Raw genomic sequence first — 15,549 nt, forward strand, 5'->3', positions numbered from 1 at the left:
GGGCTGGAGCTGCAGCTCCATCAGTTCCATTGCTAATCCTGCTCTGTGAAAACAAAGCAGCCAAAGGGCAAAGCCTCCCATTGAATGTAACCTGTGTGGGAGGGCGTTTCTCGCCCAATCAGCTGTGGACTGGGTGTGATAGACCTGCCACTAACCCAATGAGAGCTCCTAGCCACGCCCAGCGTTAGAAACCCAGGCACAGAATCACAGGGCTATTATATAGGAGATGGGATTATTTTTAGGGGGCGTGGACATGCCCCTTTTAAGGCTACACCCTCGTTCATTACCGTGGCCCTGCATGGCTGTCTATGCTCCTGCCTTTTACTACTGCCAGACAGTATTGCAGAGGAGCTGACTATCACTCAGCTGCCCTATGAATTTAAAAGTACATTTCTGCAATGCAAGATTGACTATCTGATAAACATAAACCCTAGGGCAGAAGGAGATGAATATTTCTCAATTTTTTTTTTTTTTTAGTTCTCTCTTCTCTGTAGGAAATGCAGAGAACTAATTCCTATTTCCTGGAACAATTCACGACCAGCTGAGGAAAAGGAAACCGATCCTGTGACAGACGCACAGTTTGTTTACACATGTGAGTTTCGTTTCTCTTGGCCAGTTTACTTTCACTTTTCCCTTCCCTTCTGCAGAAGCAGGAAAATTCAGCCTGGCTGCTCCTGTGTCATTCATATATCACATACTGTATTACTGATGCTAGGCAGGAACTCTCAGAGGCTCCTCTCACACATAAGATCCAGACTTACACACAGCAGCATTATGACCAGTTCTCCCAAGCACTGCACTGTAGGAAGGAAGTCTCGGCTGTTTGCAGTGGAATCTAATTGTTATTCTAATGACTTCTACTTTACATCCACAGGCAGTGGATACCAGATTCCCTCTGTGACTGCGACTGACTGGCCCATGCTGGCTGATGGGGGCTGTGCGTATTCAGTATGTATAACTATAGGACCCCGCGTCAGGGCAGCAAGGCTGCACAAGTCACTGGGGCAACAACTATCTGAATTGTTTCATGGAAGTCAGGTGTTTAATCTGATGTCCTATGTCCCAGGGAACCTCCATGGTTCTCTAGAGAAGGGGTTTCTAGTCCTGGATCCCCGCTGTTGCCCAGACACTGAGAATAGGCTGTACAGCATCCTCAGAGAGTATAAGCAGGACATCCAGCTGTGCAGTTACAGGGAAGGGGAAGGAGGCCAGGTCTGGCAATGCTGGTGGGACCTGAATGGAGGAGCGAAAGAGATAGAGAGGTCACCAGTTATGAGAATGGACACAGTGATGCCATCTCCATTTGTGGACAACATCAAAGGTTCTGCTGTGTTTTACTCGCTGGAAGACGCCTGCGCTGTACTGCAAGAGGTGAGTTACACTGTACACGGCGCAGGCTGTAGTGATTGGTGACCCCTTTCACATCCGTCTGTACTACTGCTACATTAAATACACATTCTTTACACATATATAACTGCAACTCCAGATGGCGATCAGCCTTAAAATCCAAGCACTAAACAGACAGGTAATATAGTCTCAGCACAGTGCTGTCTGTCTTTTACTGTATATTTGTTAATATTTATTTATAGAGGAAGTTAGAACATAGCAATAAAACAAGTACGGTTATTAACAGATAGACAGAGAGGTAAGAGGGCCCTGCTCGCAAGCTTACAATACAATACATATATAGGGGAATGGGCAGTGCTATTTTACAGCAAGAATGCTGTTGCAGAACCTTTCATTAACTATGACAAAATCAAGAATGGTGTTCCAGAACCTGTCCTGGGCCAAAATGTATTTCCATAAGATAATTCCTATTTGCATACCTTTATATATATATATATAAATATAAAGAATAAAGGGTCTATTTACCAAGCCTTGGGTGGAGAAAAAGTTGCTGGATATAAAGTACCAGCCAATCAGCTCCCAACTGCCATGTCACAGCCTGTGTTTAAAAATGGACAGTTAGGAGCTAATTGGCTGGTACTTTATCTCCAACCAAGGCTTAGTAAATTTGTTTTTATGTATGTGAATATCTTCCACAGTTCTCAAGGTGAAGCTGACAAATCGTACACAGTTATTTAGTATCAAAAAATGAAGCTGTTGTATTAGACCACATAGCGACAACGTGACAGAGCAACAAATATTGAAATCATATTGTAAAATTAAAGAAATTAATATAACATTTTTGTTTTTGCTGTTACTTTGTTATGAAATAATTATAAGAAAAGTATAAAATAATACATTTAGTTAATAATTAAATCATAGTCGCAATAAAAATTAATTAGACTGAAAGAAAATTTTGTTTAGTTACACTTTTATTTTATTTCTCTAGTCAGAGCTTCTGTATATAGCATTTTTGGTCTGTTTACCAAGTAATTTGCTAATATATAGGAACTACTACACATTACAAATCAGATCTATCTGGCTATCTATCTATCTATCTATCTATCTATCTATCTATCTATCTATCTATCTATCTATCTATCTATCTATCTATCTATCTATCTATCTATCATAGCTCCAGACCATTATTCCTCAACCTATGTTCCCTAAAAAAACAGCACTGGGAATATGGATTTGGCACACATACATGAGTACCATAGCTACAGTATCTCCTCCACACGCGTCACCACTGACTTCACCAACCCGGCAATATGCCGGGCTGGGGACAGCAGTGTGAAAGGGGCTCAGGCGGGTCGTACCCGGGAAGCACCTTTTTACGGGTTCCGGGTGCGACCCGCCTATTGCGGTTTGAAAGGGGTATAAACCAAGTCCATGTTGTGCCATGTTCTGTACCGTAGGTTACTTTTATCTCCACAGTTTGAATTTGGCCGAAAAATATTTATCACATTGCATTAAAGATGCAGATTGTGATAAATATGTCCCACAGTTCCTTGAACTGTAAATTGTACTTTTTGAATGTTAAACTTTGTTTTGTTTTTGCTTTGGCTATCAAATTGTACTAATATTTAACATTTTGTAGAAAGTATAATGAAGCATATTTGTACTTTTAATGTTAAATAGTAGCATTACGTACTTCAGAACAACAATACAGTATATACTTATTTATATTAATACAGTATATATTTATTTTTTTCAATAGAGTTCCACAGTTATCCCAGAAGCTAAACGGGTTTTAGAGTTAATGGACCAGAATAAGATTCCGGAGAGAGGCCATTTCTCTATTATTGTTATTGAAGGACTTGATGCCACAGGTAAGAAACAATGGATGTTTACATTATGGGAGTATTAGCAACTTATCATTGGATGAAATATAATAATTTCTGGTATTATGTTCTTTGTATATTGATTTGGCCCATTTGCTTGTTTTTTATTTTATTTAAAATTATGTGTTCTTAATAAAGTACTGTACTCAAATTCCTCATAACCTCAACCTTATTATTTAATATTATTTATTAACACTTTACAATTGAAAGCAACAGTGATCAAATAAAACAAAACAATTGGAAACAACAGTGATAAAAAAAACTGGGTAAGGACACATACTCATAGACGTAGAACCTGACAGAGTGGATCCTCAGACAATGAACGTCTAGCGAGGAAGATTAGCCTCGCAGCTGCATTCAGAATGGATTGTAGTGGTGAGAGTCTCTTTTTGGTAAGACCAGTAAGAAGACTATTGCAATAATCAATGGAGGAGATAATGAGAGCAATGGATTAGAGTTTTTGCAGTGTCTTCTCAACAGTAATAGAGATATCAGGTTGGTGACTACTATTGGTCAGTGGAAATACAATTAATTCTGTTTTGGAAATATTAAGTTTGAGTTGATGAGATGACATCCAAGAGGAAACGTCAGAAAGGCATTTAGTGACGCGGACCAATACAGATGGTGACAAATCTGGGGAGAATTGGTAGTTTTGAGTATCATCCGCATACAGAAGATACTGAACTCCAAAAGAGCTGATTAGTTTGCCAAGAGATGAGGTATAGATTGAGAAAAGCAGAGGACCTAAGACTGAGCCTTGCGGTTCTCCAACTGATAGTGGTAGCAAAGAGGAGGAGGATTCAGAGAAGCGGACATTGAAAGAGCAATTAGATAAGTAGGATGAGAACTAAGAAGAGCTTTGTTCTGAAGACCCAGGGATTGTAGTGGTTGTATGAGAGGAGAGTGGTCAACATTGTCAAAAGCAGCAGAAAGATCTACAGTAGAAGAATAAGAAGTGAGTAGTCACCTTTGGACTTAGCAGTGACCAGATTAATTACTGCTTTAGTTAGTGCTGTCTCTGTGGAATGTTGGGCACGAAAGCCTGAGTGAAGTGGGTCTAATAAATTGAGCGAGTTAAGAAAGTGTGTGAGGCGAGTGTAGGCATGTCGTTCAAATAGCTTGGAGGGTCATGGGAGCTGAGAAATGGGACGGTAGTTTGAGAAAGAGTTTTGCCAGAATTTAGTTTTTTTTGAGAAAGAGAGAAAGAGATTACAGATTTTAGTTAAGGTTGGGATGAGCACAGGAGACAGAGCTTTACTTGTTTGTGAGGGTATAGGATCAAGAGGAGAGGTAATAGAGTAGCAGGATGAGAAGAGTATTGTTACTTCATCTTCATTTGTTGGGTCAAATGAAGGGAAATTGCCAGAGGATTCAGGTAGGGAATTGAACAGGTCACTGTGACTGAGGATTCTTAAGGGGGGTACACACGGAGTGATGTTCACCTAATTTCTAAGCAATCTGACTATATTACTTAGAAGTTAGAAACACATCGCTCCGTGTGTAGGGGTGTCGGCGACAGCGATGCGCGGTCCCGCGCGTCGCTATCACCGGTGCTAGATTGGCCTGTATGCAGGCACGATCTAGCAGGTCGCTCATTTCACCGCTGGGTGAAATGAGCGGCTCCCGCTGTCCATCCTCCCTCGCTCAGCATACATTGCGCTGTCCTGAGCGAGGGGAGAGATGTGTGCTAAGGGGTCTGTGCTAGACCGCTCAGCACACATTTCCCTCCACATCTCCCAGGATGTACGGCCCTTTAGTAATCTTGTCCTTGAAGTAGGAAGCAAGATCTTGCACATTGACTGTGGTTGGTGGGTTGTGTGAGGGAGGATTGAGAAGTGATTTAAATGTATTACAAAGTCGCTTAGGAACAACCTTGAATTAATATTTCTATTATCTTTAATATCTTTGCATATTATTTTGTCCTTTATAATTTAATGCATAGGTCAATGTAGGGTGAGGGACGGGAGGCCACTGGAGATGCGTCAGGCATAACTAGACATTTATTGGAAAGATTTAGGAAGAGCCCAAATTTACCCCCCGAGTTTGAACAAAACGCATACTTCATAAACTTGAGGATTTGACAATAGAGAGGGCCACCCAGCACCATAGCAGCTTCATCTTGTGCTTCTATGATAGCTGCACATTTTGCTGACAGCAATGACCCCTGACAGTAATACCAACAGGATAATACAGTAGGTGGAATAAATTAGATTGCATTAACCAATAACTGCCTATTAGCCAATAAAGTCACCCACCCCCCATAGGCAACTAGCAAAGCACAGGCTTGTACCAAGGCAGCAAGGGGTGTCCATGGGTAAAAAACACCTATTATATTTGCTTAATTCATCTATGCCAGAATACAGTAAATAGTCCTTTCTCACTTTTGTCATATGACCAGGGCCATAACTAGGGTGGTGCAGCCAGTACTGGATGCCCTGGGGCGGAACCGGCAACCGCAATTTCTATGTACCAGGTGCCTGCTACTATATATGTTGCACTAGCAGTGCAGCCAGATCTTTTTCACAATCTGGATACCCTCACACCCAACTCCCATCCACACACTGCACTGTGTGTGGGGGAGAGTCTCCCACGGTTCCGTGTGGCTGAGATTGTTTAGTCAATTGGGCTGGCATCTGCCAATCCATGCATAAACAGGGCGGCTCCGCTGTGCTGCCGCATGGTGGCTGGCTCCGTATACTCTGGCACCAGCCACCACGAATAGGCTACTATCAGACTCCGTGTAGGATTTATCAACATGCATTTGGCAGTTTGGCAACTTATCGTTTATGCACCATGCTCTGGAATGCAATGCCTTCCGGAGCTTGCACCTGGTGGGTTAGACAACGTTCAAATTACTGACAAATATAAAACACTGTAGTGCTGCTAGATCAGGCTAAGGCAGATGAGTAGGGGAATATTAGCATGATCAAGCAACAGAGCTATTGCTTTTTTTATTGTCATTAGGTGACACTACTGTGTGGTATAATGTATATAAGAGTTACTACTGTGTGACATAATGTGTATAAAGGTTAATACTGTGTAAATAATGGGAACTACTGTGTTGCATAATGTGTATAAGATAAAATATACTTTCACATAATTGAAATATACACAGCCGATAAAGTAATGTGTATAAGTGGCACTACTGTGCAATATAATGTGAGTAAGGGGCACTACTGTGAGGTGAAATGTGAATAAGGTTGCACTATTGTGTGGCATAATTTGAATTGGGGAAAATATCGTATGGCTACGCCCCAATTCCCGTTTTTTGGCATGTGCTGTGCCTCTTCATGATATGGGGGGCCACCAAAATATCTTGTTACGGCTCTGTATATGACTTATTAACAAAGTCACGCACTGCCGAGCGACAGTGGAGGAAATCATGCTCTAAGGCTGATTTCCTCCATTTCAAATTCATGCTCTCATCCTTCAATGCTGCCCTTTCCCTCTCTAAACAATCATAATTCAAAATTCTTCTCTACCCAGTCTTCCAACCCCCAGTGTCTCTTTGCCAATGCCAACTCCCTCCTCTGCCCACTACCACCTCCTCTCCCTTCCTCGTTGTTTTCTCTTGACTTTTGCCACTTATTTTACATCCAACATTGACTCCATATGTCTGGACATCACATCCCACCAGACCAGCAACCAGCCACCACCCATCCCTTGCCACCCCTCCCCTTGCCTCTCACTAACTCTGACATCTTTCTTCCATGTATCTGGTGAGAAAGTCATGGTCCTCATCTGTTCCTCCCTCCACACCACCTCCTCACTTGACCCTATCCCCTCCCACCTCCTTTGCTACCTCTCTCCTTCTGCTTGTTCCCATCTTGCCCACCTTCTCAATCTCTCCCTCTTATCAGACACTGTCCCCTCTGCCTTCAAGCATGCACTCACCTCCCCTATTCTTAAAAAGCCTACCCTTGATCCAAGCACCCTTTCCAACTATTGATCCATCTCTCTCCTCCCTTTTGCCTCCAAACTCCTTGAGCGTATTGTCTATAACCACCTGACTGCCTTTCTTTCCTCCCACTTACTGCTTGACCCATTCCAGTCTGGTTTCCATTCTCTCCACTCCACTGAAGCTGCCCTCAGAAAAGTGTGCAATGACCTCCATGCAGCCAAATCTAAGGGCCACTACTCTCTGCTTATTCTTCATGACCTCTCTGCTGCTTTGACACTGCTTTTGACAAATCCTTCACTCTCTTGGTCTGTGTGATACTGCCCTCTGGTGGCTGTCCTCCTACCTCTCTGATCGTTCCTTCTCTGTCTCCTCTCATGACACTACCTCCCCCCACTTCCACTAACTGTTGGTGTCCCCCAAGGTTCTGTTCTTGGTCCTCTCCTTTTCGCTCTCTACACGTCCTCTTTAGGTGAACTCAATAGTTCTTTTAACTTCCAATATCACCTCTATGCTGATGACACTCAAATCTACCTTTCCTCCCCTGATCTCTCCCTGACTCTACTCACTCATACCTCCAACTGTCTCTCTGCTATCTCCTCCTGGATGTCCCAGCGCTTTCTTAAACTCAACATGTCTAAGACTGAGCTGATCATCTTCCCACCCTCCCGCACAACCTCACTTCCTACAATCTCATTATCCATTGATGGCACGACTATCTCCTCTAGCCCCCAAGTACGCTGCCTTGGCGTAATCCTTGACTCCATCTCAGCACCTCTCACAAACTTGTCATTTTCATCTCAAAAACATTTCCAGGATCAGACCCTTTCTCACCCGGGATGCCACCAAGACCATTATCCACTCACTGATTATTTCCAGAGTAGGTTACTGTAATCTCCTCCTAACTGATCTCCTTGACAATTACCTCTCTCCACTCCAATCTATCCTCAATGCTGCAGCCTGGCTCATCTTCCTCCCCAAACACACTACATCCACCTCCCCTCTCCTACAAGCCCTTCACTGGCTTCCCTTCCCTTTCAGAATCCAATTCAAACTTCTCACACTCACTTACAAAGCACTCACCCACTCCTCTCCCACTTACATCTCTGACCTTATCTCCCTTTACTCTCCCACCCATCATCTTCGCTCTGCTAATGCACGCCGACTCTTCTGTCTACTGATTACTTCCTCCCACTCCTACCTCCAAGATTTTTCACGTGCTGCTCCCTTTCTCTGGAATTCTCTACCTCTCACCCTCAGACTCTCCACCTCTCTACATAACTTCAAACGGGCTCTCAAGACCCACTTTACCAAACCCAGCCAAACCTCACCCTAACCCTCTGTCCCATGTGAGGTCTACCCCATCTGTGTCACCCCTCTCTGTCTGTCCCTCCCCTTTAGAATGTAACCTCTCACAAGTAGGGCCCTCTTTCCTCATGTGATTATCCTTTTCTTACTTTAATAATCCTCAACTGCCCAAATCCTGCAGTTCTCGGCCACCTTGATACTTATCTCAGTGTCTCTACTGATGTAGTTATGCTTAGCTACCCTGTTCTTGTCCGATATTGTCTTCAGCTGTGAGTCACTGTTTTCCTGTTTTGATTATGTGCATATGTACTCTGTAATTGGGCGCTGCGGAACCCTTGTGGTGCCATATAAATAAATAATAATAATAATAATAATAATAATAAAAGTGTGTTTCTGCATAATGCTTATAGTAAGTGAATACAAAATGCACCTACAGTAACTATGTATAAGCAATTTGCCATTTTCTCTTGTGAAGGAAAATCTACACTGACAGAGTCACTTACGAGTCACCTGAAAGCCACATTGCTTAAATCACCACCAGAATGCATTAGCCAGTGGAGGAAAACTTTTGACGAAGAGACCTCCCTGATAAGGAGAGCGTACTATGCCTTAGGTAACTACGTTGGAGCTGTTGAAATAGCAAAAGCATCACAAATTGGTCCAGTTATTGTGGACAGGTCAGTTTAAAATAATATTGACTTCAATGGGCAGTTTTGTATGATGATGTGAAGATGTTAGAAAAATACTTGTATGATCTTTGTAGGTTCTGGCACAGTACAGCTGCCTATGCCATAGCCACAGAGATTGGGGGTGGTGTCCACAACCTGCCAGATCACCACCATGAGGTTTACAGTTGGCCAGATGATCTTCTTAAACCTGACCTTATCATTTTATTGACCGTCTGCGATGAAGAGCGAATTAGTCGTATACGGAAGCGTGGGCTCCAAGAAACCAGAGAAGAAAAGGAACTAGAGGCTAACAACATATTTCGACAGAAGTAAGTATGATACATATCTCTTATGTATATCAACTTTTCTGGGATGACATACTGTATGAACTACAGTAGATACTGTATCTAGGAGAGACACCTTAAAGCATTCCTTGCACATAGATTGTTATATAAATGTATACCTGTAATAAAGGTTATGTAGATAAGGGCAAAGGCCCCCTATTGCGCACGTGCACTTACAGATGTGTCCTCATACATCATTGCACCCTTTTGGACTTTAACAATTTGACATTGCTGACCACGCTCTTCTCATGGAAACACTGCATTTACAGTACTTGGTTACTGTCATCTCCTGGTTCTCATCCTACTTATCTAACAGGTACTTGCAGAGTTTATTTCTCTGAATCCACTTTCTCTCCACGTCCTCTACCACATTTGAGTACCACAAAGCTAGGTTCAAGGTTCTTTGTTCTTCTTTATCGGTACTCTTGGAAAGCTAATAAATTCCTTTGGATTCAGAATCATTTGTTGAGGCTAATATACAATTTGATCTGTTCTCGCAGGGTATCCGGACTCCAGGTCGACACCAATAAGGTCGACACAACTTAGGTCGACACCAATTGGTCGACACACCTTGGGTCAACACCTGGAATAGGTCGATATGGACAAAAGGTCAACATGAACAAGGTCGACATGCAAAAAGGTCGACATGAGTTTTTCAAATTATTTCCCATTTTTTTAAAAACTTTTTCATACTTTACTATCCATGTGAACTACAACTGGGAACGGTAACCTGTGCCGAGCACAGCGGTAGCAGAGCGAGGCACCTTGACCGAAACATGGCGAGCGAACACGGTGCACTAAAAAACATAAAAAACTCACGTCAACCTTTTTTCTCCATGTCGACATATTTCAGGTGTCGACCTAAGGTGTGTCGACCAATTGGTGTTGACCTAAGTGGTATCGACCTGGAATCCAATACCCCCTCGCAGTACCTCTCACCATCTGTAATGGCCCATGCTACTGAATGTCTTTATCAACATTTCATCTTGGATGACCTCTCTCCAAATCATACTGCAGGGATTTGGCCATTCACTGAACTATCACTATGTGCTTCCTCCTACACCTGTATGATTAGACTGTCAAGTCTAATTATACAGGTGCAGCACAGGGAGGCCATTTCAAGTGGCTGCAAAACTCAGATGGCTTCCAAAGTTTCAGCTACTGCTGTCTTGGCCCAAAGGGCTCTTTGCTTGGACTGCAGATTTGGAATCAAAAAGTTCCTTAGAAGCTCTTCTGTTTGGTGGGGGCGTACAGTTTGGACCACAACTGGATAACATTATTTCCCAGGCTACCGGGAAAAAAAGCACTTTTCTTCCCGTGGCTGCCCCTAAACAGCGGTGCACACATTTCCGAGCTTTCATTCCTCCTATTGAGACAAAGCATCCACAAGAGGTCAGTCAGCCAGGGACCGCTTCTTCACTGGCAGGGGTTCGGAGTTGAAGGGCAGATTTTCTGATGCCAACCAACGCTCAGGAGCCAAGGCTCCTAGAAACCTAGCACCTGTCGGGTTTCTTCTACTCCCATTATGGTCACCAGTTGGAGGTTGGTTTGCTCTGGTCAAAGACCATTGGATGGGGTTGTCTTCAGACACCTGGGTGCGGGACATCATTTCCAGGGGTTATGTCATCGACTTAAGGGGTCCGCAACTATGGCTTTTTATTTCCACTCTTCTTCCCAGAGATGCAGTGAAGAGGGTGGCATTGAATCAGGTTATCAGTTCTCTCCTTTTGGACAGCATCATTGCTCCAGTACCTCTCCTGGAACAGAAACTGGGGTTTTACTCCAACCTGTTCCTTGTTCGGAAGGTGAACTGGTCATTCAGGACAATCTTAAATCTTCGTGCCTTGAACACCAGGTTGTGGGTAGAAAGTTTTCAGATGGAATTTCTTTGATTGGTTATCCACAGCATGGAGGCCAATGAGTATTTGGGCTCACTGGAAGTTAGGGATGTGTATCTGCACATTCCGATTTGGACAGGTCATCATTCTCTCCTTTATTTTGCAGTCGGTTCCGATCACTACCAGTTTCAGGCACTACCATTCAGAATTGCAACAGCTTTACGAATGTTCACCAGGATAATGTCGGTGATGGCGAGCTTACTACAGAAAGAAGGTATAACGGTAATACCTGTACCTAATTTAGATAATCTGCTTGTGAGAGCCTATTCAGCTTTGCAACTACAAAAGCACCTGGATTACACAGTTGAAGTACTTCATAATTCCTACCTAATTCCTTGTCAGCACCTTCAGTTTCTGGGGGTGGTCTTCGATACCTCTTTCCAGAGAATTTTCTTTCTGGTATCAATAGTACGGACCCTGCAGAACATGGTTGTGTCAGTACTATCAGTACCTCATCTGTCGCTCTTTTTGTGCATGAAGCTAATGGGCACAATGGTCTCTACCTCCAAGACCATTTAGTATACCAGGTTCCATTTATGAGAATTCCGGTGGGAAATTCTCCTAAATTGGACAGGATGCTCAGCATCCATCTCCTCTCAGTTTCTCATTCTGTGAGACAGCACTTGTCAAGCTACAGTACATTGGTGGCTGGTTTCCAACCATCTCCTCTAAGGACGTTCCTTCGTCACTCCAAATTGGATCATTGTGACCATGGACACTCTTTTCCTAGGATAGGATGTGTGACAGTACATCTTCGGTTCAAGGGCCTTTGGTCACTGTTGGGGCGGTTCTGCCGATTAATGTGCTTGAGGTCCGAGCCATCTTTATGGCTTTCTTGAAAGCCAGTTCAAATTCAGTAGGACAACACCATGGCGGTGGTGTATGTAAATCATCAGGGAGGCACAAAGAGCATGACAGCAATATCAGAGGTGGCGAAAATACTTTCCTGAGCGGAGACATTTGTTTCAGCATTATCAGCGGTGTTTATCCCGGGAGTGGAAAATTGGGAAGCAGAGTTCCTCAACAGAACCACATTACACGCAGGAGAGTGGGCTCTCAATCCAGAGGTCTTCAAACAGTTAGTTTAGAAGTGGGCCTTACGCGGGTGGATCTCATGGCCTCTTGACATAACTTCAAGGTCGCACAGTTATGTGCAATATCCTGGTACCCACTGGCTGTAGTTGCCATGATGGTTTCATGGTACTTTCATCTAGAGCATCTGTTTCCTCCAACCCCAATGTTAACTTGGGTACTAAAGCGCATCAAGACCAACAGGTGAAGATGATCCTAGTGGCTCTGGACTGGCCACGCAATTTGTGGTACACTGACATTGTAAAAATGTCACGTGGCGTCTTCCACTTCGCCCAGACCTACTACTCCAATTGAGCCTTTGGATTCAGCAGATCTTCAGTTAATTACTTCAAAGCTGGTCTTCCTTATGGCTATTGCCTCAGCTCGGCGCATTTCTGAGTTAGGGGCTTTGTCTTGCAAGTTGCTTTGTCTCATCTTCCATGACAACGGTGTGGTTCCTACGTTCCTTACATTTAAAGTTACAGTAGTTTAGGCGTTATGCGGTTAATATACCGCCTGTCAGGATCCCGATGCCAGAATCCCGACAGATGGCTAAATGCTGGCGGTCGGAATTCCGACCACAGCCCTGTATTCACACTCGGGTGGTGGGTCCATGCCACCACCCAAGTGGGAGTATCACACTATGTCTGATGTGTGGCGGACTCGCTGCCGGGATGCCGCTGTCGGGATACTGACAGCCGTCATCCTGACAGCTGGTATATCGTATGTATTCCGGTTAGGCCCCACACTTCATCCCAGCTTGCAATCCCATGGTCTAGTGTCTCACAGCCTGCTTCAGATTCAACGGTAAGTGACCAAAAATCCTATTATTTTGTTTTTTGTAGAAACACGAACACACTTTTCATCCTAACTTTACTGACTTTTCTCCCTGTGGCTCTAGAGTGGAAGAAGCGTACAGAAGAATGGAGAACCCCGGATGTGTCATCTTGGATGCCAGCTCCTCAAAGGAAACTGTTTTACAAGAGGCATTATGCATTATAAAGAAACACTGTAGGTTCTAATTGCAGATATGAAGACTTTATATATCGGGAGGTGGAGATGCTTTGTTGGCACTTGAGGAAAAGATAATAAACTGTTCCAGTGCTGCTGCATGATATTCACAGGTGTCTGGCCAGTCTGCTGCTTGATGCAACAATGGAACACAGAGAACCTCATATTCCTTACACAAACTCTCATAAACATTTGTCTGTGTGCACTTTCAAAGTTGATAACTTTCAAACATAGGCCCTCATTCCGAGTTGTTCGCTCGCAAGCTGCTTTTAGCAGCTTTGCACACGCTGAGCCGCCGCCTACTGGGAGTGAATCTTAGTTTATCAAAATTGCGAACGAAAGATTAGCAAAATTGCGAATAGACACTTCTTAGCATTTTCTGAGTAGCTCCACACTTACTCGGCATCTGCGATCAGTTCAGTCAGCTTCGTTCCTGGTTTGATGTCACAAACACACCCAGCGTTCGCCCAGACACTCCTCCGTTTCTCCAGCCACTCCCGCGTTTTTCCCAGAAACGGTAGCGTTTTTTCGCACACACCCAAAAAACGGCCAGTTTCCGCCCAGAAACACCCACTTCCTGTCAATCACATTACGATCACCAGAACGAAGAAAAAACCTTGTAATGCCGTGAGTAAAATACCTAACTGCATAGCAAATTTACTTGGCGCAGTCGCACTGCGGACATTGCGCATGCGCATTAGCGACTATTCGCTCCGTTGCGAGAAAAAAATAACGAGCGAACGACTCGGAATGACCCCCATAGTTCAACAATGTGTAGTAATCACAGTTTTCCAGTGATAGTTTCTGCATGATTTAAAGTGGTACATTTTTTAAAGGCAAAGCAAACCTGGTTTTACCCTGTAAAAATACTGATGTTTTAAAGTCTTTGGCAAAAAAATTGCAAAATGTATAAATGTGAAGGAAAGTGGATCTCTTGATAAATATATGTTAGGTGTAAAGTTTAATGAAAAGGAAGTAAGATAATAATACAGTAAATCTGTGAGTTGTGATTTCACTAAAATGATATATTTTACAATAAATTACAATTAAAATAAATTATGCAAAACAAATATATTAAGTTAGAGAGGATATTGGACAATTCAGAGAATAACATGGATTGTAATTATAGTCAAAATGACTGCTGTTCAAAGTCAGTGGGGATTCTGGTTCCCGTTACATTTCTGTTTCAGGCAATAGTCCATAAAAGACATTTAAAATGTGTAACAATTTGTTAAATGATATACATATAAAGTTCTTATTTCATCAAAGTCTTTAAAAATAAAAAGGTTTTGAAAAAGTGAAATTAACTTGTTCTATCTATTCGTGATCACAATTTATTTCTGAAACACAATGAGAATACTATATGTTACTACTGTACCTCTAAACAGTATATAGTATTATGAAGAATGATTCAACAAATCTTGTGACACTTTAGCGCCACCTTGTGTTCATTGCACTTATGTTCAATTTTAAAAAAAATGAAATACTGAAACAGCGAAAATTCTGTTTATAGTAATGTTTAAAATGTTGTTACCCTTTAGCACCACCTTGTGTTCATTTTATGAATGTTCCGTTCTTTTTTTATACATTTTATGTTTGTTATTTTAAAAGTTTACTAAACCTACAACCTAAGACAATACCGACCAAAAGACAGTAGAGTATAGCTTAGGTTGCCAAATTTTGTGCATCTACATTTGGGAACACATTTGTTAGAGATAAACCCAACATTGAACAAGAAAGATCACTGCTGACAGCTGGATATGAACAGTCAGTGTGATGATCTAGAAGATTGAAGGGGACATGTCATTTACTAAGCAGTGAAAAGAGTGGAGAAGTGAGCCAGTGGAGAAGTTGCCCCTTCAACCAATCAGCAGCTCTGTGTAATTTTATAGTATGCAAATAATAGATGTTACTTCAGTGCTGATTGGTTGCCATGGGCACTTCTCCACTGGCTCACTTCTCCTCTCTTTTCACTGCTTAGTAAATGTCCCCATAAAGACTAAAACAGAGTGGTAAAAGTACAGGGTGATTCAAAAGTCACAGTACACCCTTTTGTTTCAAAAACTGTGCAGGAAATGGAAAAACTGAACACTCCAGTAAGGTATGGGTGAGGTGGGCTAT

The 15,549-nt window shown here is 42.7% G+C and overlaps 1 protein-coding gene across 3 annotated transcripts; it reads left to right on the forward strand.

Moving 5' to 3' along the window:
* Positions 1-273: 273 nt before the first annotated feature.
* LOC134909057 (UMP-CMP kinase 2, mitochondrial-like) lies at positions 274-14,735 on the forward strand. Of its 3 annotated transcripts, XM_063915462.1 has the most exons (7): positions 274-385; positions 478-592; positions 875-1,371; positions 3,107-3,218; positions 8,912-9,113; positions 9,200-9,433; positions 13,319-14,735. In XM_063915462.1, the coding sequence occupies exons 1-7, from the start codon at positions 374-376 to the stop codon at positions 13,437-13,439; spliced, it is 1,293 nt and encodes a 430-aa protein (XP_063771532.1). In that variant the 5' UTR covers positions 274-373; the 3' UTR covers positions 13,440-14,735. The 3 variants fall into 3 exon arrangements, with proteins under 3 accessions (XP_063771532.1, XP_063771533.1, XP_063771531.1); XM_063915463.1 differs by having other exon boundaries at positions 280-592; XM_063915461.1 differs by lacking the exons at positions 274-385; positions 478-592 and having other exon boundaries at positions 628-1,371.
* The last annotated feature ends 814 nt before the right edge of the window (positions 14,736-15,549 follow it).

This window comes from Pseudophryne corroboree, chromosome 4 (genome assembly GCF_028390025.1).
Source record: "Pseudophryne corroboree isolate aPseCor3 chromosome 4, aPseCor3.hap2, whole genome shotgun sequence".
In the NCBI taxonomy this organism is placed as follows: domain Eukaryota; kingdom Metazoa; phylum Chordata; class Amphibia; order Anura; family Myobatrachidae; genus Pseudophryne; species Pseudophryne corroboree.

Coding starts and splice junctions, on each gene's coding strand:
- LOC134909057 (XM_063915461.1), top strand. CDS start 709: ATGCTAGGCAGGAACTCTCAGAGGCTCCTCTCACACATAAGATCCAGA. Junction 1,372..3,106: donor CCTGCGCTGTACTGCAAGAG/GTGAGTTACACT, acceptor TTTTTTCAATAG/AGTTCCACAGTTATCCCAGA. Junction 3,219..8,911: donor TGAAGGACTTGATGCCACAG/GTAAGAAACAAT, acceptor TCTCTTGTGAAG/GAAAATCTACACTGACAGAG.